Below are 23,689 nucleotides of genomic sequence, written 5' to 3' on the forward strand. Positions count from 1 at the left end.
CACAAGGACAATATGAGAGAACGAATGAGAGTAAAATATTGGAACAGTATTTTTTTTAGACAGATGCATAATATCAGATGTGCAATGAAAATAAAAAGAAAATATCGTCAGATGCATCGACCAGCTGAAAGTTTACAGTGTCATCCAGATAACACTTTAATGAATGAGGCCATATCTCGTTTCAGATCCAACATTAAGTCAGCACCATCTTATGTTTGTACTGTTTGTCTAAAAGCTTCTTTTCCTAATCAGGTGAAAATCTGCAAAAGAGAAAATTACTCAAAACACCAAACTGTAGCTCAGCAGTGTCTAACTGGTAAATTTGTTCATGTGTGTGATGAAGCATGTCATGATCACTGCAGCTTTCCTGTTGAGAGAAAAAAGGAGTATATCTGTCACACGTGTCACAGTTCCCTCAAAAGTGGATGCATGCCCAGGCTTGTTGCTGTTAACGGTTTAGAACTGCAGGATATTCCAGCTGAACTGTGTGATCTCAACATTCTGGAGAGACATCTGATTGCCAAATGCATACCTTTTGCTAAGATTATTCCACTTCCAAAGGGCAGACAAAGACTCATACGTGGTAATGTGGTGTGTGTACCATCTGAAGTCCAACAAACAGTTGACTGTTTGCCTCGGTTAAGAAACCATTCCCAGATCATGAGGATAAAGCTGAAAAGACGACTGTGCTACAAAGGCCATCAGCTGTTCCAGACTGTTACTTGGTCTAAACTAATTCAAGCCTTGCATAAACTGAAACATATTCATCCGCAGTACACAGATATTATTATCAGAGATGATGCATTGCTTTGTGATCCAACGTTACCTGATGATGACAGCAGTGATGAAGCCAGCATGGGAAGCGATGATTATGATGAAGCAGATTTAATGGAAATTGACAACTATGAAAAAGATGCCCTTTTGTGCGAAAGTGAGTCTGAAAGTGAACAAGCTATTAATATGCAATCCTGTGATGAACAACCAGAGGAACAAAATCCAGAGGAACCAGAAAGTGATTTGAACAATGGAGGTTTTGCTCTAGAAAGCTGTCTGCAGCCTGTTGACATTTCAGAAGAGATTCTCTGTTTCAGTGATAACACATATTGTGTGGCTCCTGCAGAAAGAAACAATCCTGTTAGCTTCTTCAGAACTCCTTATTTGGAAGCCATGGCATTTCCTGTGCAGTTTCCTACTGGTCAGAATACACTGGATGAAAAGAGACTTCTTAAACTCACACCGAGTGCTTACTTCAAGTCAAGGCTTTTTAACATTGATGCAAGATTTGCTAAAGACACAAATTACCTGTTTTTCTCACAGTTTGTCACTGAAATACATTTGGCTAATTCCAGCATGACAATACAGCTAAGGAAAGGTAAAACTATGACCAAAGATGGACGCAAAATCACATCAGGAATGTTACAAAGTAAGACAGAAGTAGAGAAGCTGGTAAGAAATAAAGATGCAATCAGATTTATGCAGCCACTCAGAGGAACTCCAGCTTACTGGCAGAAAACTACCAAAGATTTATTCAGTATGATTCGTCAAATAGGAACACCTCAGTTCTTTGTCACTTTCTCTGCTGCTGAGATGAGATGGCCTGAAGTGATTCAAGCAATAAAGAGACAGCAAGGTGAAGAGGTTGATTTTGAAGCCCTGGACTGGTCAGAAAAGTGTGAAATTCTAAGATCAAATCCAGTAACCACCATGCGGATGTTTGATAAGCGTGTTGAGGCTTTGTTCAGAGATTTGCTTTTTTCTCCTGCACAGCCCCTTGGTGAGATCATTGATTACTTTTACAGAGTTGAGTTCCAGCACAGAGGTAGTCCGCATATACACATGTTGCTGTGGATTCGAGAAAAGGTAGAAGTAGATGTGGATGATGACCAAACTGTCTGTGACTTTGTGGACAGATACATCTCAGCTCAACTCCCTGATCCAGACAAACAACCTGAACTGCACAAAAAAGTCACTGAGCTACAAAAGCACAGCAAGAACCACACAAAAACATGCTTTAAGAGTGTGAACTCTGGTTGTAGATTTGGGTTTCCAAAACCACCAGCCATAAGAACAATGATTGTGAGACAGGATGAGGATTCAGACACTGAAGCTGCAAAAGCCAAACTCAGACCTTTGTTGAACCTGCTGAAGGAACCTGAAGCTGCTTCCCTCACCATAGAGCAGATTTTGTCACGATGCAACTTGACAATGAATGAGTATGAACAATGCCTCCAGGACATAAACAAGAAAACAGGTCTGATTCTGAAACGTGACCCAAAGGACTGTTGGATCAACAATTACAACCCACACCTGCTTGAAGCCTGGAACTCTAATTTAGATGTCTCATTCATTTTGAATGCCTATTCATGTGTAGAATACCTCTGTAAATATATAACGAAGAAAGAATCTGGCCTCTCTGAATACCTGAAGACAGTTATTGATAACTCTGGAAACAACATGGTCAATGAATGTGATGAAATGAGAGCTGTGATGCAGGCTTACTCAAAAAAGAGAGAGATCAGCGCACAGGAGTGTGTGACTCGAGTCTGTGGCCTAAAAATGAAAAAATGTTCCCGCAGTGTTGTATTTGTACCAACAGATGATAACCCGGTAAAAATGAGTCGGCCCATGAGCTTCCTGGAAAGCACAACACATGACAGTTGTAATATTTGGATGACAAGTTTGAGTGATAAATACAAATGCAGACCTGAGACCCCAGAATATGAGGAAATGTCGCTGGCTGATTTTGCTGCCCTGTGCCGGTTGGTGAGTGGTCCAAATGAAGGAAAAGATGTGCTTCCTCTTCTAAACCAGCTTGGATTTGTACAAAGGCGAAAGAATGATAAACCAGCTATAATCAGGTATTACCACTGTTCACAGGAAAAAGATCCTGAGCAATATTATGGTCGACTGTTGAGACTTTACCTTCCACACAGATCAGAGCAGGAACTGAAACCACAATGTTTCCAAACCTATCAGTCCTTCTACAACTCGGGTTTTGTGCGACTTCCATGTTCAGACCACAGTGAGTCTGTGAAAAGGGTTGTGAAAAGAAATAAAGACAAGTATGAGAAGAACTCTGAGGATATCGAGAGTGCACTGGAAGAGTTTGAACAAAATAGGGATGTTGTGATCGATGAATGGTGTAATCTGGCTCCTGAATCTGAAGTTGTGAGGCTGCAATGTGATGAGAATCTTCCTGAGAGACATTCTGATGATGAGAACGAACAGGAGAATGTCCCCGACTACAGTCGTCAGTCTGATGCTGTAACAGAGATCAGAGCCATCAGAGAACAACCTGCAGTAGATCCAGCCGTGGTACGTGTAATGTATCAGAATCTGAACCAGAAGCAGGCCTGCGTGTTCTATGCCATAAGAGACTGGTGTATTCAGCGAGTTTGTGGTTTGAACCCAGATCCATTTTTCTTCTATATCAACGGTGGTGCAGGAACTGGAAAGTCACATCTGATTAAGTGTATTCACTCTGAAGCATCAAAGATCCTGAGCAGACTGCCTGCTAATGCAGAAGAAGCTGACATATCAAATCCAACTGTTTTACTGACTTCATTTACCGGGACAGCAGCTTTTTCTATCAATGGCTCTACATTACATTCCCTACTCAAACTACCCAGGAGTCTGAAACCACCCATTCAAGGACTTGGTAACCAACTGGATGAAATCAGATCTGAGCTGATGAATGCTGAAATTATTGTTATTGATGAGATTTCAATGGTTTCAAAACCCCTTTTTGCCTATGTGGATGCAAGACTGAAACAAATCAAAGGCACTCAGAGACCTTTTGGTGGAATGTCAGTTTTAGCTGTTGGAGATTTTTACCAGCTGCCACCAGTGCGACAGTCTAAACCTCTCTGTGTTTACGATCCAGAACAGATTGACCTATGGCAGGAACATTTTCAGATGATCACTCTAACCGAGATCATGCGTCAGAAAGATGATGTGGCCTTTGCAGAGATGCTGAACAGGATTAGAGTGAAAGAAAAGACAGATGAGCTTTCTCAGTGCGACAGAGATTTGTTGTCACAGGCTGTGACTGCACCAGAAGAATGTCCAACTGAGGTCTTACACATTTATGCCACCAACAAGAATGTGGAATCCCATAACGCAGATACCCTGAAGAAGCTTCATTCAAACATCATAATCATCACTGCAGACGATTTCCAGAAGGATAAACGTACAGGCAGAATGGAACGAAGAGACAAACCATTTACAGGTGGGAGAAATGATTTACCTGACACTCTGAATGTTGCTGAAGGAGCTCGAGTCATGCTGACCAGAAACTTGGACACACTAAATGGTTTAGTCAACGGTGCTTTTGGTATACTGGTAAAGGTGGTGAGATCTGAAAATGATGGACACATAATCAAACTGGGGCTCAGAATGGACAACCGGCAGCCTATGAGACACAACCGCAGTGCTAATGCAGCATCTGATGATCTGGTTTACATTGAGAGAGCAGAGGAGAGTCTGAAGTTTAAAGGAGCAGTACGCAGACAGTTTCCTGTAAAGCTAGCATTCGCCTGCACAATTCACAAAACTCAGGGTCTTACAACACAGACAGCTGTAGTTTCAATGAAGAACATTTTTGAACCAGGTATGGCTTATGTTGCTCTCAGCAGGGTGACGTCTCTCAGTGGACTCTATTTGCAGGACTTGGATGAGAAAAAGATTTACGCCAATCCCGAGGTAACTGCAGCGCTCCAAACCATGAGACAAGCCAGTGTTGAGGAAATGATGCCTCTTCTTCAGGTTAGAGAAACAGCCAGCAGACCTGACACTCTTACACTGATCCATCACAATACAGAGGGTTTGCCATCTCACATCAGTGACATCAAGAGTCATCATGAAATGTGTTTAGCAGATGTTTTGTGTCTCACAGAGTCTCACCTCCAAGGCTCCTTTGTTGCAGACAGTCTTCATTTGGACGGCTACACCATGTTCAAACGCAACAGACATGTGTCCTACACAAACTTTCCTCACATGGCCAGCAGAAGTGGTGGTGGAGTTGTTGTGTATTTGAGGAATCATTTTCAGGTTCAGGTAAAACAGTATCTGCATAATGTCACTGATCTTGAGTTTTTAGTGTTGAAGGTTCAGGCTCCATTCCCTGCACTCATTGCTGTTGTGTACAGACCCCCTGACCATAGCTGGACTGGCCATCGGGCATACCGGGCATTTGCCCGGTGGGCCGCTGGCGATTTTTTGTTTTGATGGGCCGATGGATTTTTTATTTTATTTTTTTTAGGAAGGGTATATATAATGAAAGGTGTTGGATTGGCCAATTGGTCATGATCGACTCTGGGCTGGACCAATTACAGCCGAGGAGGCCGGATGCACCCTCCCCCCTGTTTAGCAATCACGTGATTTTCGCGCATTGCATGCCGGGAACTCGTGGCAAAACAATCCAAGTACCGCATCAAATGCAAGCATTTGCAGCACCGCAAAACGTTCATTCTCCGGTTCCAACACCTTCTTGTTTTTTCTTTGCCGCACAAAAAAGGAATGTACAAAACAAAAGGAGAACAATGCCGGTCCGTACAAAGACAGACTCGACGAAAAGAGAAAGAAAAGATACGAGGAAAACATCAAAGGAGTGAAAGGGTCAGACCCTTACGAGCACACAGAGGGACAAAAGACGTCAGCGTGCTGCCCAACTTTCACCACGCTCATATTTATAATTATACGGTTCTTGGAGTGAGTGCATACACTCATGAAGTTTAGTAACTTCAGGTCACTGCAACAAGCCCAGGTACAGTTTACCGACGGATGGGTACAGGACCTTGAAATGCACCGTGTAGAACGAAAGACCATCGTACGAACAAAGGTAAGTTTACCAGTCTCACAAATCGTCGTCATAAATACATATTCGTTAACCGTTTATTAATAGGACCTTTGAGCTCAACGGTAATTAATTAGTAGTGGAAATAATTTCTGGTAGCATCACAGAAATGTAGCAGTGACAACAATATTGTATGCTGTAATCGTACTGGGCAATTAGTGATACAAAACAACTGTTTTATCCTGTGAATAAAAGTATGTTTTTGTCAATGTACCATAATAACAGAAGCGAAACACAATATTGTGTCAGGACAATTTACTATTTATGCACAATAAATAAAGGAGCATAGCGCGACAATTTCTGTTCAGCGCCAGACTTGCTTGTAACCTATATCACCAATTATGTTAAGAAAAATGACGTATTAACTACAAAACTCTGATCTTTGTGGGAATGCTTGGAGCAGACTAACATGTGAGCTGGAGTGTTCTGAGACGTTATATTTGGTATATCCAGACCATCCGTCGGCTATTACTTCGGAAACATGGCTTAAAAAATTTCTCTTCAACTACGTAAAAAAAACGATCTCTTTACCCGTCGGCTTTCCGTGGCTGTCATGCGACCGGCTATTGCAGTTAATAATACAACAGCTTCTTGCCATTTTTTGGGTTTCTTTTATCGCTAGTACCTCTTGCCACAAGTTCCCAGAATCCTTTGCGGTTTTACCCCTGAATGACGTCACATTTTCAATCTTTATCCTGGTGGGCCGGTCTCTAGTCAAAATGCCCGGGCCGATTTTTTGTCCCAGTCCAGCCCTGCCCCTGACTACAGTTTGACACCGTTCATGCAAAACCTGGTAAGTCTTTTAGATTCACTTGAAATAATGGACTGTCACCCAATCATTGTGTGTGGAGATTTTAATGAAAACCAGTTGCAGAGTGGAAGAAAACAGATTCTGGAGCAGTTTCAGTCGAGAGGGTATTCACAGCTGATCACTTCTGCCACTACAGACAAGAACACCCTGCTTGACCTCATTTTTATTTCTCAGCCACAGCTATGTCGTCATTCAGGTGTTCTGAGATCATACTACAGTTACCACAACCCTGTGTTTTGTGTCCTGTCCTCGAGCCAATCATGAAGTCATCTGGTGAGTTTTGAAACAATTACAGATCATGTTTGTTACAGAGTTTACTGATTGTAGAGTATGAAAAATATTTTTCATTGGAAAAAATTGTCTTCCCTACTCTGTCTGTAAGAAGACCCTTTCTTATTGCAATGTTATTAATCATGTCACCAAATCATGGCTGTACTTCATGCAGAGCCGGGAGATCTGCTTTCTGTTATCATGCACCTCAGATCTGAAATATACTGCATTAAACGGACATCATTTATTTTTTATTCTCATGTTTTACATGACTAAATCTACTTATACATTTTTTCATGGATGTTAATTGTCATCTCCTTTTTTGATACTTTTTTTACTCTGACGTATGTATCTCAACAAACGAGATCTTCCCCTCCAAGATGCTTTCAAATATGAAATAGTAAATAAACAAATCCCAGATAAATGCAGGTATTTATTATGGGTCACATGAATAAATACAGACAATTATATTTTCTTGATTATAGTAAATTTTGTAGAATCAAATGTTTTTGGGATGAATGAGGTTTTGCTTATCATGTTTTACAGGTAAAAAATGTTAAAAGTTTTAAGCTATCTTTAGGCTACCAGAGATGTCTATAATTATACATTATGTAGAGAAAAACATTTTCACAGCTTACAGAATATGTATAAAAACTGATTTAGAAGTACATGGAAAGTTTCTGCATCCATTTTCTGACTTGGCCTTTATCCGGGTGGGTTTGGGTTTGGGTGGATAAAGGCCAAGTCAGAATTCTCTGAGCAGCTGGAAAAAGCTGCTAATAAACAAAGACATCAGAAAGTGGGGGCTTTAGGTGTAGCCCCCGTTTTCTGACGCACTAATTAGATTTAGTAACTGACACCCCATACCAGCATTATATAGACACTTGGGGGCTGAGATGGGTGGGTATGGGGGGGGTGGGTGGTGTTAAAAGCACTTTATGTTTTGTAGATGTATTTTTTTCAGACAGGGCACACACAGTCCTGTTTCCTTTGTGGGAAAACCTTCAAACTTCACCATCCTCAGCTGAAACAACAACATCTTAACACCATCTTCATGAACTGCTGAGCCAAACCTGATCCACCAGTGCTGGACTGCACAGATAACTACATGCCACACAGAGACTGCTGTTTTATGAACTGCCATACCAGTATGTCTTCAATGGAGAAGATGACACACCCATCACCTGACCTCCTGCCTGATCTGGAGACCATCATGATGCTGCCACACTACACACCTCTGAGACCATGAATGATGACCCCTACTGAGGAAACTGTATTTCCTGTCAGAGATGCTCAGTGATCCTCAGAGCAGAGAGCGGTATGATTCTTTATCTTTGATAAAAAATGTCAGTGTTTTTAATCCAATTAATCAATTTAAATCCTGTTTAGTGCATAAATAATTCCACACTCAAATGATTATACTTGTTGACACTTTTTGAGTTTTAATTCACATTATGGATTACAAATCTATGCTTTTTCTACTCTGTCTCTCTGTGCAGGTATTGCTGTCTTCTGAGTTCTTCAGTGTCCCAAATGAGACATTCAAACCTCATTGCAGAGCTCATGTCTTTCCTCACCATCATGTGAGTGTGAGATTGCTCTGGATTCTGGTTATGTGGCCTGCAGCACCTATAAGGTATTTCAACATTGTTCATTGTATAACTTATCTGTAGTTTTTAGGCCTTAACACAAATAAAATGTTCCTTTTTCTGTATTTTTTACAACAAGCTCGTCCAGTGTGCCTGCATTCCAGCTTCTTAGACTCTACTCAAGTGGACAGAGTATCAGTGTTTGGCCACTCTTACAGACACCAACTTCTGTCAACTCACTGCTACTGATCAGGCACCTCACTCCAGGAAGACAGAGGGCTGCAAGCCTGTCATCGTTTCCAGTGTGGCTTTGTATTCTTGGGGTAGCATCAGATTTTCCCACAAATATTCAAAGGTAACACTTATTTTAAGCTTAGTTATTAAATCAAAAGTCTTCCCTTGTGTTAATTTTATTTTTTTTTAATTTTTTTTTGTTTTCTTTTAGATTTATATGCAGTGATCGGATGTGGTGGAGCTTTGTTAACTGTGTGGAAAACATCTGTTTGTGATGATATTTACAATGAGGCTTTAAGGTGACAGTTTCCATGTAATTTCAATCCTTTTACTAAGCAAAAACATGTTTGCAATTAACATATATTTTTTAAGTTTTGTCTTTTGGATTTATGGTTAACATTCCTCTGTGACAGCAAATACTAAACTGGTCCAAGTAACCAGCATATCATTGGTCAAAGGCAAAAAGGACCACATGTCACGCTAGCAATGAATTATTGACTGTGTTTGTGTCACCAGATTTAACAAACAATATCAGACATATGAAACTGAACTCTGGATTAATGTGCAGATTTTTTTTGTGGTTTTTTTATTGTTGAATAATTATTTTGTAGAACAAACCCAATCTATTTACCCAAACAATGTAACTTGTTTAGGTAAATAGTGGATTAATATATCTAAGTCTATAAGTATAGCAAGCTGAATTCATACAGACACACAGCTCTAAATCCTGGATTGTAGGATGTACAAAAATGATCATGTGATTATTATGGACATTTAAATAACTATATCTATTGAACCATTACATGTATTCTTTTTAGAAATTACACAATCTCAAAATGTGAAAAAAGAAAGTGTTTAAGAGAATAAATAATGTGTGTTTGTATGAATCCTGCCTTAGTATGGGGTGTCAGTAACTACATTAGTATAGAGTAGGTCTAACAGTGGTTTTCCACATCTGCTCTAATACAGCAGTCTCCAACCTTTTTTGCGCCACGGACCGGTTTATGCCCGACAATATTTTCATGGACCGGCCTTTAAGGTGTCGCGGATAAATACAACAAAATAAAACTAGTACCGGTACCGAAAAAAAGAAAATTTATTCATAACACACGTGAAAAGACCCAGGAAAACCGAGTAAACGATAAAAACGATAACAAAATAACGCTGAAAACCGATAAAAACCCTGAAAACTATACATTTCACACCTGAGCCTCAACTCTCGCGGCCCGGTACCAAACGACTCATGGACTGGTACCGGTCCTAGGCCCGGGGGTTGGGGACTGCTGGTCTAATATATATATAGATAATGGGTCAGACATATAAAGTCATTTTGAAAAGTTCATAAAGGTCATTTATATGTGTTCCTCTTTATCATTTTATATCTGGTCACACAGCTGACTTGAGTTTTGATCAGAGTAGAACCATAACATTCATGCTAATGGTTCTACTGTTTACAGTTACTTTATGATGGATTTCACCCTGGTCACAGCACTATGTGAAAAGCTGTTAGAGGTAAAGTTAAGCCAATTAATACCTCATCATAAGTCACTCTCTAACGCAAAGCAGTGATTATTTTTCACTGTAATTTATTCCACAACAATGTTCTTTATTTGATCCTTGTTTCTTTAAATATGCAAATCGATTGTTCAGCTGTGTGACTCTCCACACCTCAAATATATCACAATGTGGACTTCATTTTGACAGTATTTTGTAGATTGGTACCATATTTATCATTAAATCAAGAAACTGTAAACTAATTGAAAAAATGAAGCTTGTGAAAATTTTAATGTGGCATAGGAACATGTTGTTTATCCTTGCCAAATGGTATTTACACAAAACTCCAGCAAATCAGAGGATATATTTTTGTCTCTCACTTACTATATATGTGTATATTTTTGCAGTTAATAGCCTATCATGTGTCTGCGCATCTTAGGGCCATAAACATAAACATGGCAAACAAGGATATGTTCACAATTCCAACAGATGCTTCAATTGTTTGTATAGATTTTAGATCAATTTGATTTGCATTTTCTATTAATATTTTTCTGTTTGTCCCAAATGGTATTTTTATTTCTTTATGCCATTATTGCAATCATTGGAAACAACTGAGTAAATATTTTGTATCATATGTTTCTAAAAATATTTGAATGTTCTACTTTTCTACTACTGGTTTTCTACTTTCTAAACTTTCTGCCACTTTTTGGCATTTTAATAACATTATTTTTGGGTGTTTTAATCTCTGACCGCAGCATCTTGTGCATTTATTACCTAAATGTTGTTTGTGTGGGTTTTGCTTTTGTTTGTTTTTTTGCCATTTTTAGATTTCACCAGCTGTGCAAACTCCGCAATTTTACCTTGGTTTTGTTCCACATTAGTTTATCTGCCGGCACGTTTTCTTCCTTTTCTAATGTTTTTGGTAATTTTTCACAGTTAAACAAGTAACTTTGAGGTTACTTCAGCATTTTCAGCTGTTATCTGTTGACAGTTTTGCCTAATTATTACATTTCTGCAAATTTCTAGCAGTTCTGATAAGTTGTAATATTTCTGCCAAGTTTTTAATTTTCTACTAAATTATATTATTTCTGCTAGGTTACACTACTTTTGTTTGTTATGTTATGTTATGTTAAGTTATGTTATTCTAAATGATTGCATTTCTGCTAAGTTATTACATTTTTCTTAACTTGATATTGTTCTGCAAAGTTATTAAAATTTCAGCAACTTTTTAAACACTGAGTTTGATTTCTTCAGCTTCTTCAGCTATTTTCAACTATTTTCAGCAGACAGCTTCAGCTTTACAGTTTCCTCTAAGTGATTGCAGTTCTGCTAAGTTATTACATTTTAGCAAAGTTCTTTTGCTTCTGCAAAGTTTTTACAATTTCTGCAACTTTTCAGCTTTTTCAGCTACTTTTTGCAGACAGCTTCAAAAACTAGCTGCAAAAAGTAGCTGAAAAAGCTGAAAAGTTGCAGAAATTGTAAAAACTTTGCAGAAGCAAAAGAACTTTGCTAAAATGTAATAACTTAGCAGAACTGCAATCACTTAGAGGAAACTGTAAAGCTGAAGCTGTCTGCTGAAAATAGTTGAAAATAGCTGAAGAAGCTGAAGAAATCAAAGTCAGTGTTTAAAAAGTTGCTGAAATTTTAATAACTTTGCAGAACAATATCAAGTTAAGAAAAATGTAATAACTTAGCAGAAATGCAATAATTTAGAATAACATAACTTAACATAACATAACAAACAAAAGTAGTGTAACCTAGCAGAAATAATATAATTTAGTAGAAAATTAAAAACTTGGCAGAAATATTACAACTTATCAGAACTGCTAGAAATTTGCAGAAATGTAATAATTAGGCAAAACTGTCAACAGATAACAGCTGAAAATGCTGAAGTAACCTCAAAGTTACTTGTTTAACTGTGAAAAATTACCAAAAACATTAGAAAAGGAAGAAAACGTGCCGGCAGATAAACTAATGTGGAACAAAACCAAGGTAAAATTGCGAGTTTGCACAGCTGGTGAAATCTAAAAATGGCAAAAAAACATAACAAAGGCAAGACCCACACAAACAACATTTAGGTAATAAATGCACAAGATGCTGCGGTCAGAGATTAAAACACCCAAAAATAATGTTATTAAAATGCCAAAAAGTGGCAGAAAGTTTAGAAAGTAGAAAACCAGTAGTAGAAAAGTAGAACATTCAAATATTTTTAGAAACATATGATACAAAATATTTACTCAGTTGTTTCCAATGATTGCAATAATGGCATAAAGAAATAAAAATACCATTTGGGACAAACAGAAAAATATTAATAGAAAATGCAAATCAAATTGATCTAAAATCTATACAAACAATTGAAGCATCTGTTGGAATTGTGAACATATCCTTGTTTGCCATGTTTATGTTTATGGCCCTAAGATGCGCAGACACATGATAGGCTATTAACTGCAAAAATATACACATATATAGCAAGTGAGAGACAAAAATATATCCTCTGATTTGCTGGAGTTTTGTGTAAATACCATTTGGCAAGGATAAACAACATGTTCCTATGCCACATTAAAATTTTCATAAGCTTAATTTTTTCAATTAGTTTACAGTTTCCTGATTTGATGATAAATATGGTACCAATCTACAAAATACTGTCAAAATGAAGTCCACATTGTGATATATTTGAGGTGTGGAGAGTCACACAGCTGAACAATCGATTTGCATATTTAAAGAAACAAGGATCAAATAAAGAACATCGTTGTGGAATAAATTACAGTGAAAAATAATCACTGCTTTGCGTTAGAGAGTGACTTATGATGAGGTATTAATTGGCTTAACTTTACCTCTAACAGCTTTTCACATAGTGCTGTGACCAGGGTGAAATCCATCATAAAGTAACTGTAAACAGTAGAACCATTAGCATGAATGTTATGGTTCTACTCTGATCAAAACTCAAGTCAGCTGTGTGACCAGATATAAAATGATAAAGAGGAACACATATAAATGGATGTGACCTTTATGAACTTTTCAAAATGACTTTATATGTCTGACCCATTATCTATATATATTACAGCAGCGGTCCCCAACCCCCGGTCCTCGGACCGGTACCGGTCCGTGAGTCGTTTGGTACCGGGCCGCGAGAGATGAGGCTCAGGTGTGAAATGTATAGTTTTCAGGGTTTTTATCGGTTTTCAGCGTTATTTTGTTATCGTTTTTATCGTTTACTCGGTTTTCCTGGGTCTTTTCACGTGTGTTATGAATAAATTTTCTTTTTTTCGGTACCGGTACTAGTTTTATTTTGTTGTATTTATCCGCGACACCTTAAAGGCCGGTCCATGAAAATATTGTCGGGCATAAACCGGTCCGTGGCGCAAAAAAGGTTGGGGACTGCTGTATTAGAGCAGATGTGGAAAACCACTGTTAGACCTACTCTATACTAATGTAGTTACTGACACCCCATACTAAGGCAGGATTCATACAAACACACATTATTTATTCTCTTAAACACTTTCTTTTTTCACATTTTGAGATTGTGTAATTTCTAAAAAGAATACATGTAATGGTTCAATAGATATAGTTATTTAAATGTCCATAATAATCACATGATCATTTTTGTACATCCTACAATCCAGGATTTAGAGCTGTGTGTCTGTATGAATTCAGCTTGCTATACTTATAGACTTAGATATATTAATCCACTATTTACCTAAACAAGTTACATTGTTTGGGTAAATAGATTGGGTTTGTTCTACAAAATAATTATTCAACAATAAAAAAAACCACAAAAAAAATCTGCACATTAATCCAGAGTTCAGTTTCATATGTCTGATATTGTTTGTTAAATCTGGTGACACAAACACAGTCAATAATTCATTGCTAGCGTGACATGTGGTCCTTTTTGCCTTTGACCAATGATATGCTGGTTACTTGGACCAGTTTAGTATTTGCTGTCACAGAGGAATGTTAACCATAAATCCAAAAGACAAAACTTAAAAAATATATGTTAATTGCAAACATGTTTTTGCTTAGTAAAAGGATTGAAATTACATGGAAACTGTCACCTTAAAGCCTCATTGTAAATATCATCACAAACAGATGTTTTCCACACAGTTAACAAAGCTCCACCACATCCGATCAGTGCACATAAATCTAAAAGAAAACAAAAACAAATAAAAAAAATAAAATTAACACAAGGGAAGACTTTTGATTTAATAACTAAGCTTAAAATAAGTGTTACCTTTGAATATTTGTGGGAAAATCTGATGCTACCCCAAGAATACAAAGCCACACTGGAAACGATGACAGGCTTGCAGCCCTCTGTCTTCCTGGAGTCAGGTGCCTGATCAGTAGCAGTGAGTTGACAGAAGTTGGTGTCTGTAAGAGTGGCCAAACACTGATACTCTGTCCACTTGAGTAGAGTCTAAGAAGCTGGAATGCAGGCACACTGGACGAGCTTGTTGTAAAAAATACAGAAAAAGGAACATTTTATTTGTGTTAAGGCCTAAAAACTACAAATAAGTTATGCAATGAACAATGTTGAAATACCTTATAGGTGCTGCAGGCCACATAACCAGAATCCAGAGCAATCTCACACTCACATGATGGTGAGGAAAGACATGAGCTCTGCAATGAGGTTTGAATGTCTCAGTTGGGACACTGAAGAACTCAGAAGACAGCAATACCTGCACAGAGAGACAGAGTAGAAAAAGCATAGATTTGTAATCCATAATGTGAATTAAAACTCAAAAAGTGTCAACAAGTATAATCATTTGAGTGTGGAATTATTTATGCACTAAACAGGATTTAAATTGATTAATTGGATTAAAAACACTGACATTTTTTATCAAAGATAAAGAATCATACCGCTCTCTGCTCTGAGGATCACTGAGCATCTCTGACAGGAAATACAGTTTCCTCAGTAGGGGTCATCATTCATGGTCTCAGAGGTGTGTAGTGTGGCAGCATCATGATGGTCTCCAGATCAGGCAGGAGGTCAGGTGATGGGTGTGTCATCTTCTCCATTGAAGACATACTGGTATGGCAGTTCATAAAACAGCAGTCTCTGTGTGGCATGTAGTTATCTGTGCAGTCCAGCACTGGTGGATCAGGTTTGGCTCAGCAGTTCATGAAGATGGTGTTAAGATGTTGTTGTTTCAGCTGAGGATGGTGAAGTTTGAAGGTTTTCCCACAAAGGAAACAGGACTGTGTGTGCCCTGTCTGAAAAAAATACATCTACAAAACATAAAGTGCTTTTAACACCACCCACCCCCCCCATACCCACCCATCTCAGCCCCCAAGTGTCTATATAATGCTGGTATGGGGTGTCAGTTACTAAATCTAATTAGTGCGTCAGAAAACGGGGGCTACACCTAAAGCCCCCACTTTCTGATGTCTTTGTTTATTAGCAGCTTTTTCCAGCTGCTCAGAGAATTCTGACTTGGCCTTTATCCACCCAAACCCAAACCCACCCAGATAAAGGCCAAGTCAGAAAATTGATGCAGAAACTTTCCATGTACTTCTAAATCAGTTTTTATACATATTCTGTAAGCTGTGAAAATGTTTTTCTCTACATAATGTATAATTATAGACATCTCTGGTAGCCTAAAGATAGTTTAAAACTTTTAACATTTTTTACCTGTAAAACATGATAAGCAAAACCTCATTCATCCCAAAAACATTTGATTCTACAAAATTTACTATAATCAAGAAAATATAATTGTCTGTATTTATTCATGTGACCCATAATAAATACCTGCATTTATCTGTGATTTATTTATTTACTATTTCATATTTGAAAGCATCTTGGAGGGGAAGATCTCGTTTGTTGAGATACATACGTCAGAGTAAAAAAAGTATCAAAAAAGGAGATGACAATTAACATCCATGAAAAAATGTATAAGTAGATTTAGTCATGTAAAACATGAGAATAAAAAATAAATGATGTCCGTTTAATGCAGTATATTTCAGATCTGAGGTGCATGATAACAGAAAGCAGATCTCCCGGCTCTGCATGAAGTACAGCCATGATTTGGTGACATGATTAATAACATTGCAATAAGAAAGGGTCTTCTTACAGACAGAGTAGGGAAGACAATTTTTTCCAATGAAAAATATTTTTCATACTCTACAATCAGTAAACTCTGTAACAAACATGATCTGTAATTGTTTCAAAACTCACCAGACGACTTCATGATTGGCTCGAGGACAGGACACAAAACACAGGGTTGTGGTAACTGTAGTATGATCTCAGAACACCGGAATGGAGACATTGATCTGGCTGAGAAATAAAAATGAGGTCAAGCAGGGTGTTCTTGTCTGTAGTGGCAGAAGTGATCAGCTGTGAATACCCTCTCGACTGAAACTGCTCCAGAATCTGTTTTCTTCCACTCTGCAACTGGTTCTCATTAAAATCTCCACACACAATGATTGGGTGACAGTCCATTATTTCAAGGGAATCTAAAAGACTTACCAGGTTTTGCATGAATGGTGTCAAACTGTAGTCAGGGGGTCTGTACACAACAGCAATGAGTGCAGGGAATGGAGCCTGAACCTTCAACACTAAAAACTCAAGATCAGTGACATTATGCAGATACTGTTTTACCTGAACCTGAAAATGATTCCTCAAATACACAACAACTCCACCACCACTTCTGCTGGCCATGTGAGGAAAGTTTGTGTAGGACACATGTCTGTTGCGTTTGAACATGGTGTAGCCGTCCAAATGAAGACTGTCTGCAACAAAGGAGCCTTGGAGGTGAGACTCTGTGAGACACAAAACATCTGCTAAACACATTTCATGATGACTCTTGATGTCACTGATGTGAGATGGCAAACCCTCTGTATTGTGATGGATCAGTGTAAGAGTGTCAGGTCTGCTGGCTGTTTCTCTGACCTGAAGAAGAGGCATCATTTCCTCAACGCTGGCTTGTCTCATGGTTTGGAGTGCTGCAGTTACCTCGGGATTGGAGTAAATCTTTTTCTCATCCAAGTCCTGCAAATAGAGTCCACTGAGAGACGTCACCCTGCTGAGAGCAACATAAGCCATACCTGGTTCAAAAATGTTCTTCATTGAAACTACAGCTGTCTGTGTTGTAAGACCCTGAGTTTTGTGAATTGTGCAGGCGAATGCTAGCTTTACAGGAAACTGTCTGCGTACTGCTCCTTTAAACTTCAGACTCTCCTCTGCTCTCTCAATGTAAACCAGATCATCAGATGCTGCATTAGCACTGCGGTTGTGTCTCATAGGCTGCCGGTTGTCCATTCTGAGCCCCAGTTTGATTATGTGTCCATCATTTTCAGATCTCACCACCTTTACCAGTATACCAAAAGCACCGTTGACTAAACCATTTAGTGTGTCCAAGTTTCTGGTCAGCATGACTCGAGCTCCTTCAGCAACATTCAGAGTGTCAGGTAAATCATTTCTCCCACCTGTAAATGGTTTGTCTCTTCGTTCCATTCTGCCTGTACGTTTATCCTTCTGGAAATCGTCTGCAGTGATGATTATGATGTTTGAATGAAGCTTCTTCAGGGTATCTGCGTTATGGGATTCCACATTCTTGTTGGTGGCATAAATGTGTAAGACCTCAGTTGGACATTCTTCTGGTGCAGTCACAGCCTGTGACAACAAATCTCTGTCGCACTGAGAAAGCTCATCCGTCTTTTCTTTCACTCTAATCCTGTTCAGCATCTCTGCAAAGGCCACATCATCTTTCTGACGCATGATCTCGGTTAGAGTGATCATCTGAAAATGTTCCTGCCATAGGTCAATCTGTTCTGGATCGTAAACGCAGAGAGGTTTAGACTGTCGCACTGGTGGCAGCTGGTAAAAATCTCCAACAGCTAAAACTGACATTCCACCAAAAGGTCTCTGAGTGCCTTTGATTTGTTTCAGTCTTGCATCCACATAGGCAAAAAGGGGTTTTGAAACCATTGAAATCTCATCAATAACAATAATTTCTGCATTCATCAGCTCAGATCTGATTTCATCCAGTTGGTTACCAAGTCCTTGAATGGGTGGTTTCAGACTCCTGGGTAGTTTCAGTAGAGAATGTAATGTAGAGCCATTGATAGAAAAAGCTGCTGTCCCGGTAAATGAAGTCAGTAAAACAGTTGGATTTGATATGTCAGCTTCTTCTGCATTAGCAGGCAGTCTGCTCAGGATCTTTGATGCTTCAGAGTGAATACATTTAATCAGATGTGACTTTCCAGTTCCTGCACCACCGTTGATATAGAAGAAAAATGGATCTGGGTTCAAACCACAAACTCGCTGAATACACCAGTCTCTTATGGCATAGAACACGCAGGCCTGCTTCTGGTTCAGATTCTGATACATTACACGTACCACGGCTGGATCTACTGCAGGTTGTTCTCTGATGGCTCTGATCTTTGTTACAGCATCAGACTGACGACTGTAGTCAGGGACATTCTCCTGTTCGTTCTCATCATCAGAATGTCTCTCAGGAAGATTCTCATCACATTGCAGCCTCACAACTTCAGATTCAGGAGCAAGATTACACCATTCATCGATCACAACATCCCTATTTTGTTCAAACTCTTCCAGTGCACTCTCAATATCCTCAGAGTTCTTCTCATACTTGTCTTTATTTCTTTTCACAACCCTTTTCACAGACTCACTGTGGTCTGAACATGGAAGTCGCACAAAACCCGAGTTGTAGAAGGACTGATAGGTTTGGAAACATTGTGGTTTCAGTTCCTGCTCTGATCTGTGTGGAAGGTAAAGTCTCAACAGTCGACCATAATATTGCTCAGGATCTTTTTCCTGTGAACAGTGGTAATACCTGATTATAGCTGGTTTATCATTCTTTCGCCTTTGTACAAATCCAAGCTGGTTTAGAAGAGGAAGCACATCTTTTCCTTCATTTGGACCACTCACCAACCGGCACAGGGCAGCAAAATCAGCCAGCGACATTTCCTCATATTCTGGGGTCTCAGGTCTGCATTTGTATTTATCACTCAAACTTGTCATCCAAATATTACAGCTGTCATGTGTTGTGCTTTCCAGGAAGCTCATGGGCCGACTCATTTTTACCGGGTTATCATCTGTTGGTACAAATACAACACTGCGGGAACATTTTTTCATTTTTAGGCCACAGACTCGAGTCACACACTCCTGTGCGCTGATCTCTCTCTTTTTTGAGTAAGCCTGCATCACAGCTCTCATTTCATCACATTCATTGACGGTGTTCTTATCAGAGTTATCGATAACTGTCTTCAGGTATTCAGAGAGGCCAGATTCTTTCTTTGTTATATATTTACAGAGGTATTCTACACATGAATAGGCATTCAAAATGAATGAGACATCTAAATTAGAGTTCCAGGCTTCAAGCAGATCTGGGTTGTAATTGTTGATCCAACAGTCCTTTGGGTCACGTTTCAGAATCAGAGCTGTTTTCTTGTTTATGTTCTGGAGGCATTGTTCATACTCATTCATTGTCAAGTTGCATCGTGACAGAATCTGCTCTATGGTGAGGGAAGCAGCTTCAGGTTCCTTCAGCAGGTTCAACAAAGGTCTGAGTTTGGCTTTTGCAGCTTCAGTGTCTGAATCCTCATCCTGTCTCACAATCATTGTTCTTGTGGCTGGTGGTTTTGGAAACCCAAATCTACAACCAGAGTTCACACTCTTAAAGCATGTCTTTGTGTGGTTCTTGCTGTGCTTTTGTAGTTCAGAGACTTTTTTGTGCAGTTCAGGTTGTTTGTCTGGATCAGGGAGTTGAGCTGAGATGTATCTGTCCACAAAGTCACAGACAGTTTGGTCATCATCCACATCTGCTTCTACCTTTTCTCGAATCCACAGCAACATGTGTATATGCGGACTACCTCTGTGCTGGAACTCAACTCTGTAAAAGTAATCAATGATCTCACCAAGGGGCTGTGCAGGAGAAAAAAGCAAATCTCTGAACAAAGCCTCAACACGCTTATCAAACATCCGCATGGTGGTTACTGGATTTGATCTTAGAATTTCACACTTTTCTGACCAGTCCAGGGCTTCAAAATCAACCTCTTCACCTTGCTGTCTCTTTATTGCTTGAATCACTTCAGGCCATCTCATCTCAGCAGCAGAGAAAGTGACAAAAAACTGAGGTGTTCCTATTTGACGAATCATACTGAATAAATCTTTGGTAGTTTTCTGCCAGTAAGCTGGAGTTCCTCTGAGTGGCTGCATAAATCTGATTGCATCTTTATTTCTTACCAGCTTCTCTACTTCTGTCTTACTTTGTAACATTCCTGATGTGATTTTGCGTCCATCTTTGGTCATAGTTTTACCTTTCCTTAGCTGTATTGTCATGCTGGAATTAGCCAAATGTATTTCAGTGACAAACTGTGAGAAAAACAGGTAATTTGTGTCTTTAGCAAATCTTGCATCAATGTTAAAAAGCCTTGACTTGAAGTAAGCACTCGGTGTGAGTTTAAGAAGTCTCTTTTCATCCAGTGTATTCTGACCAGTAGGAAACTGCACAGGAAATGCCATGGCTTCCAAATGAGGAGTTCTGAAGAAGCTAACAGGATTGTTTCTTTCTGCAGGAGCCACACAATATGTGTTATCAGTGAAACAAAGAATCTCTTCTGAAATGTCAACAGGCTGCAGACAGCTTTCTAGAGCAAAACCTCCATTGTTCAAATCACTTTCTGGTTCATCTGGATTTTGTTCCTCTGGTTGTTCATCACAGGATTGCATATTAATAGCTTGTTCACTTTCAGACTCACTTTCGCACAAAAGGGCATCTTTTTCATAGTTGTCAATTTCCATTAAATCTGCTTCATCATAATCATCACTTCCCATGCTGGCTTCATCACTGCTGTCATCATCAGGTAATGTTGGATCACAAAGCAATGCATCATCTCTGATAACAATATCTGTGTACTGTGGGTGAATCTGTTTCAGTTTACGCAGGGCTTCGATCAGTTTAGACCAGGTGACAGTCTGGAACAACTGATGGCCTTTGTAGCACAGTCGTCTTTTCAATTTCACCCTCATGATCTGTGATTGGCTTCTGAGCCGAGGTAGATAGTCAACTGTTTGTTGGACTTCAGATGGTACACACACCACATTACCACGTATGAGTCTTTGTCTGCCCTTTGGAAGTGGAATAATCTTTGCAAATGGTATGCATTTGGCAATCAGATGTCTCTCCAGAATGTTGAGATCACACAGTTCAGCTGGAATATCCTGCAGTTCTAAACCGTTGACAGCAACAAGCCTGGGCATGCATCCACTTTTGAGGGAACTGTGACACGTGTGACAGATATACTCCTTTTTTCTCTCAACGGGAAAGCTGCAGTGATCATGACATGCTTCATCACACACATGAACAAATTTACCAGTTAGACACTGCTGAGCTACAGTCTGGTGTTTTGAGTAATTTTCTCTTTTGCAGATTTTCACCTGATTAGGAAAAGAAGCTTTTAGACAAACAGTACAAACATAAGATGGTGCTGACTTAATGTTGGATCTGAAACGAGATATGGCCTCATTCATTAAAGTGTTATCTGGATGACACTGTAAACTTTCAGCTGGTCGATGCATCTGACGATATTTTCTTTTTATGTTCATTGCACATCTGATATTATGCATCTGTCTAAAAGAAAAACCGTTCCAATATTTTACTCTCATTCGTTCTCTCATATTCTCTTTGTGTTGTTGCTGAAATTGTCTCTCTTCTCCATAACGTTTAGTGATGTAACATTTTTTTTTCTGTCTAAATTCTACACTTTCTTTATATAGGTTAGAAACATATGACCTCATGTAAGCTTTATGTTTCTCTCTGAATTCGGCACAAGTTCTGTATGTTCTTGTTATTCGTTCCTTCTGCTTTTCTCGGAACACGGGAGATTCTCTGTATGTTCTTGTTATTCGTTCCTTCTGCTTTTCTCTGAATAAAGAATCTTCTTTATACATCCTTATGACACGTTCTCTTTTTCTCTCTCTAATTTTAGCACTTTCTCTATAGATCCTTCTCATTTGCGCCTTCTGTTTTTCCTTAAAATCATCTCTTTCCTTATAGATCTTTCTCAAATGTTCCCTCTGTTTCTCTCTATATATAGGATTTAGCTTATATAGATTACTTTTGTACACAGTCTTCTTTTGTCTGTGATCAGGATCCTTTCTTTTTGGTAGTTTTTGTTGGGCCAATGATCTTCTCCTCATTTTTTTCCTTCACTGTTTACTATATTTCAGCAGTTTATGTGAAAGTTCCTGTGTTGTCTTTGTTGAACAGCGGTTGGCAGCGGTTGGATCCTTCTGAGGAACAGAATCTGATGTTACCTGAGGTTCTCTCACAGAAGATGCAGAGGTTTCTATTTCTAAATAATCAGAATTGTTCAGCTCAGCAGCTGGCTCATTTGAATAATCCACTCTGGATGACATCACTTCAGTAGCTAAAGTGTCGGCCACAGTTTTCTGTGTCTGCTCAGTGGACTTTGGGGTTTCAAATTCAGGTTCATTTAAAGCTGGTGCTGAAACAGTTGTAGCTGTTTGTCTGTTTTCATCAGCATTTCTTTGGTCAGCAGCGTTTTCACTGTGGAACTCAACAGGCTGTAGCTCATAAGCGCAGCTTGGTGCGATGCAAAACATTCGGTACAAACGTTTGATCCTGTCAATCATGTCGTTAAGACGTGTGAATTTTAACATAACTGCAGTTCCACCACTTACACTTAGCGACAATGGCATTCCTGTAGACCTACGTGGGTGAGGGTCAAAGTATGCGTATTCACCTGAAGTCAGCCTGGAAACTGCGATGGCTGTTCCTCCCATGACTAGCAAAGCGTAGCGAAACTCTGAAGCCAAACGCTGTAGTCCCTGTTCAAGGCTCGGAAGATGATCTGTACCGTCAAATGTGCCATAATGAGCAAACTGAGACATGTCGACTTGATACTCGTGTCTGCGGCTGATGATCACAGTGGGAAGTTCATCACAGGCTAGAAACACGCTGTTCACAAACCTCTTTCTGGCATCTGAATACACGGCATGGCCTTTGTCCAACACACGGTTGAGATCTGCTCTGGTAATGAATTCATCCTCGTGTAAGAATGACAGGAAAACCAAACTGTTCGCCATGCATTGCTGATTCCGGTACTTTCCATACTTAGCATTGGCCTGGCTTCGAGACGCACAGATGCTACTCACTGGTGGACGACTTTCACTGTTTGTAACCTGTACATGAGATGGTCCTGGAGCTTCTCCATCATGCTGCGTTTGCACAGTTAGCTGGGGTTCAGTCTGGATTACCTGTTGTACTTTAGCATTTGGCACAGATGATGAGCAAACACCTCTCTTTACCACATCTGCATAAGACACTGCGGCCGTCTGAACGCTGAGCTGCACTTCTGGACTGGGAATACTTGTAACAGACACCTTTACCTGCTCACCGGTCTGAGAAAGATTTACCTGTTCCTTCTCCTTTTGCCATCTAAGCTTCTGGGACTGTG

General features: G+C 39.3%; 2 protein-coding genes and 1 long non-coding RNA gene across 16 annotated transcripts; 2 read left to right on the top strand and 1 right to left on the bottom strand.

The window, feature by feature from the left end:
- The first annotated feature begins 475 nt into the window (after nucleotides 1–475).
- On the top strand, nucleotides 476–17,222 carry LOC309712854 (uncharacterized protein). Of its 6 annotated transcripts, none has more exons than XM_082544009.1 (3): nucleotides 476–4,764; nucleotides 4,895–5,011; nucleotides 5,099–5,168. In XM_082544009.1, the coding sequence occupies exons 1-3, from the start codon at nucleotides 661–663 to the stop codon at nucleotides 5,102–5,104; spliced, it is 4,227 nt and encodes a 1,408-aa protein (XP_082400135.1). In that variant the 5' UTR covers nucleotides 476–660; the 3' UTR covers nucleotides 5,105–5,168. The 6 variants fall into 6 exon arrangements, with proteins under 6 accessions (XP_082400135.1, XP_082400134.1, XP_082400133.1 ...); XM_082544008.1 differs by having other exon boundaries at nucleotides 4,929–5,011; XM_082544007.1 differs by having other exon boundaries at nucleotides 4,895–5,140.
- On the bottom strand, nucleotides 6,616–23,665 carry LOC309712855 (uncharacterized protein). 9 transcript variants are annotated; one of them, XR_014278426.1, is made up of 6 exons: nucleotides 17,136–23,665; nucleotides 16,422–17,005; nucleotides 15,107–15,460; nucleotides 14,789–14,925; nucleotides 14,644–14,696; nucleotides 8,690–8,752 (listed from the first exon to the last, which is right to left on the bottom strand). XR_014278426.1 is itself a non-coding variant. In XM_082544012.1 (2 exons), exons 1-2 carry the CDS (start codon nucleotides 22,407–22,409, stop codon nucleotides 16,865–16,867), a joined length of 5,415 nt encoding a protein of 1,804 aa, XP_082400138.1. In that variant the 5' UTR covers nucleotides 22,410–23,665; the 3' UTR covers nucleotides 15,750–16,864. The 9 variants fall into 9 exon arrangements, 1 of the variants encoding a protein (XP_082400138.1); XR_014278427.1 differs by lacking the exon at nucleotides 8,690–8,752 and having other exon boundaries at nucleotides 14,590–14,696; nucleotides 17,136–23,083; nucleotides 23,203–23,665; XR_014278423.1 differs by lacking the exons at nucleotides 8,690–8,752; nucleotides 14,644–14,696 and adding an exon at nucleotides 8,508–8,535.
- LOC309712858 lies at nucleotides 7,860–8,742 on the top strand. The gene is made up of 3 exons (XR_014278432.1): nucleotides 7,860–8,253; nucleotides 8,435–8,571; nucleotides 8,664–8,742. It is a non-coding gene; the product is annotated as an uncharacterized lncRNA (long non-coding RNA).
- Nucleotides 23,666–23,689: the final 24 nt, after the last annotated feature.

This window comes from Aulonocara stuartgranti, assembly GCF_965226115.1.
Source record: "Aulonocara stuartgranti genome assembly, chromosome: 8".
Classification (NCBI taxonomy): Eukaryota; Metazoa; Chordata; class Actinopteri; order Cichliformes; family Cichlidae; genus Aulonocara; species Aulonocara stuartgranti.

Excerpts from the sequence above, each read along its gene's own strand:
- LOC309712854 (XM_082544006.1), top strand. The coding sequence starts at position 661 with ATGAGGATAAAGCTGAAAAGACGACTGTGCTACAAAGGCCATCAGCTG. Across the intron at positions 4,765-4,928 it reads AAATGATGCCTCTTCTTCAG|TCTTCATTTGGACGGCTACA; the intron begins GTTAGAGAAACA and ends TGTTGCAGACAG.
- LOC309712855 (XM_082544012.1), bottom strand. The coding sequence starts at position 22,409 with ATGAGGAGAAGATCATTGGCCCAACAAAAACTACCAAAAAGAAAGGAT. Across the intron at positions 17,006-17,135 it reads AAATGATGCCTCTTCTTCAG|AGTCTCACCTCCAAGGCTCC; the intron begins GTCAGAGAAACA and ends TGTGTCTCACAG.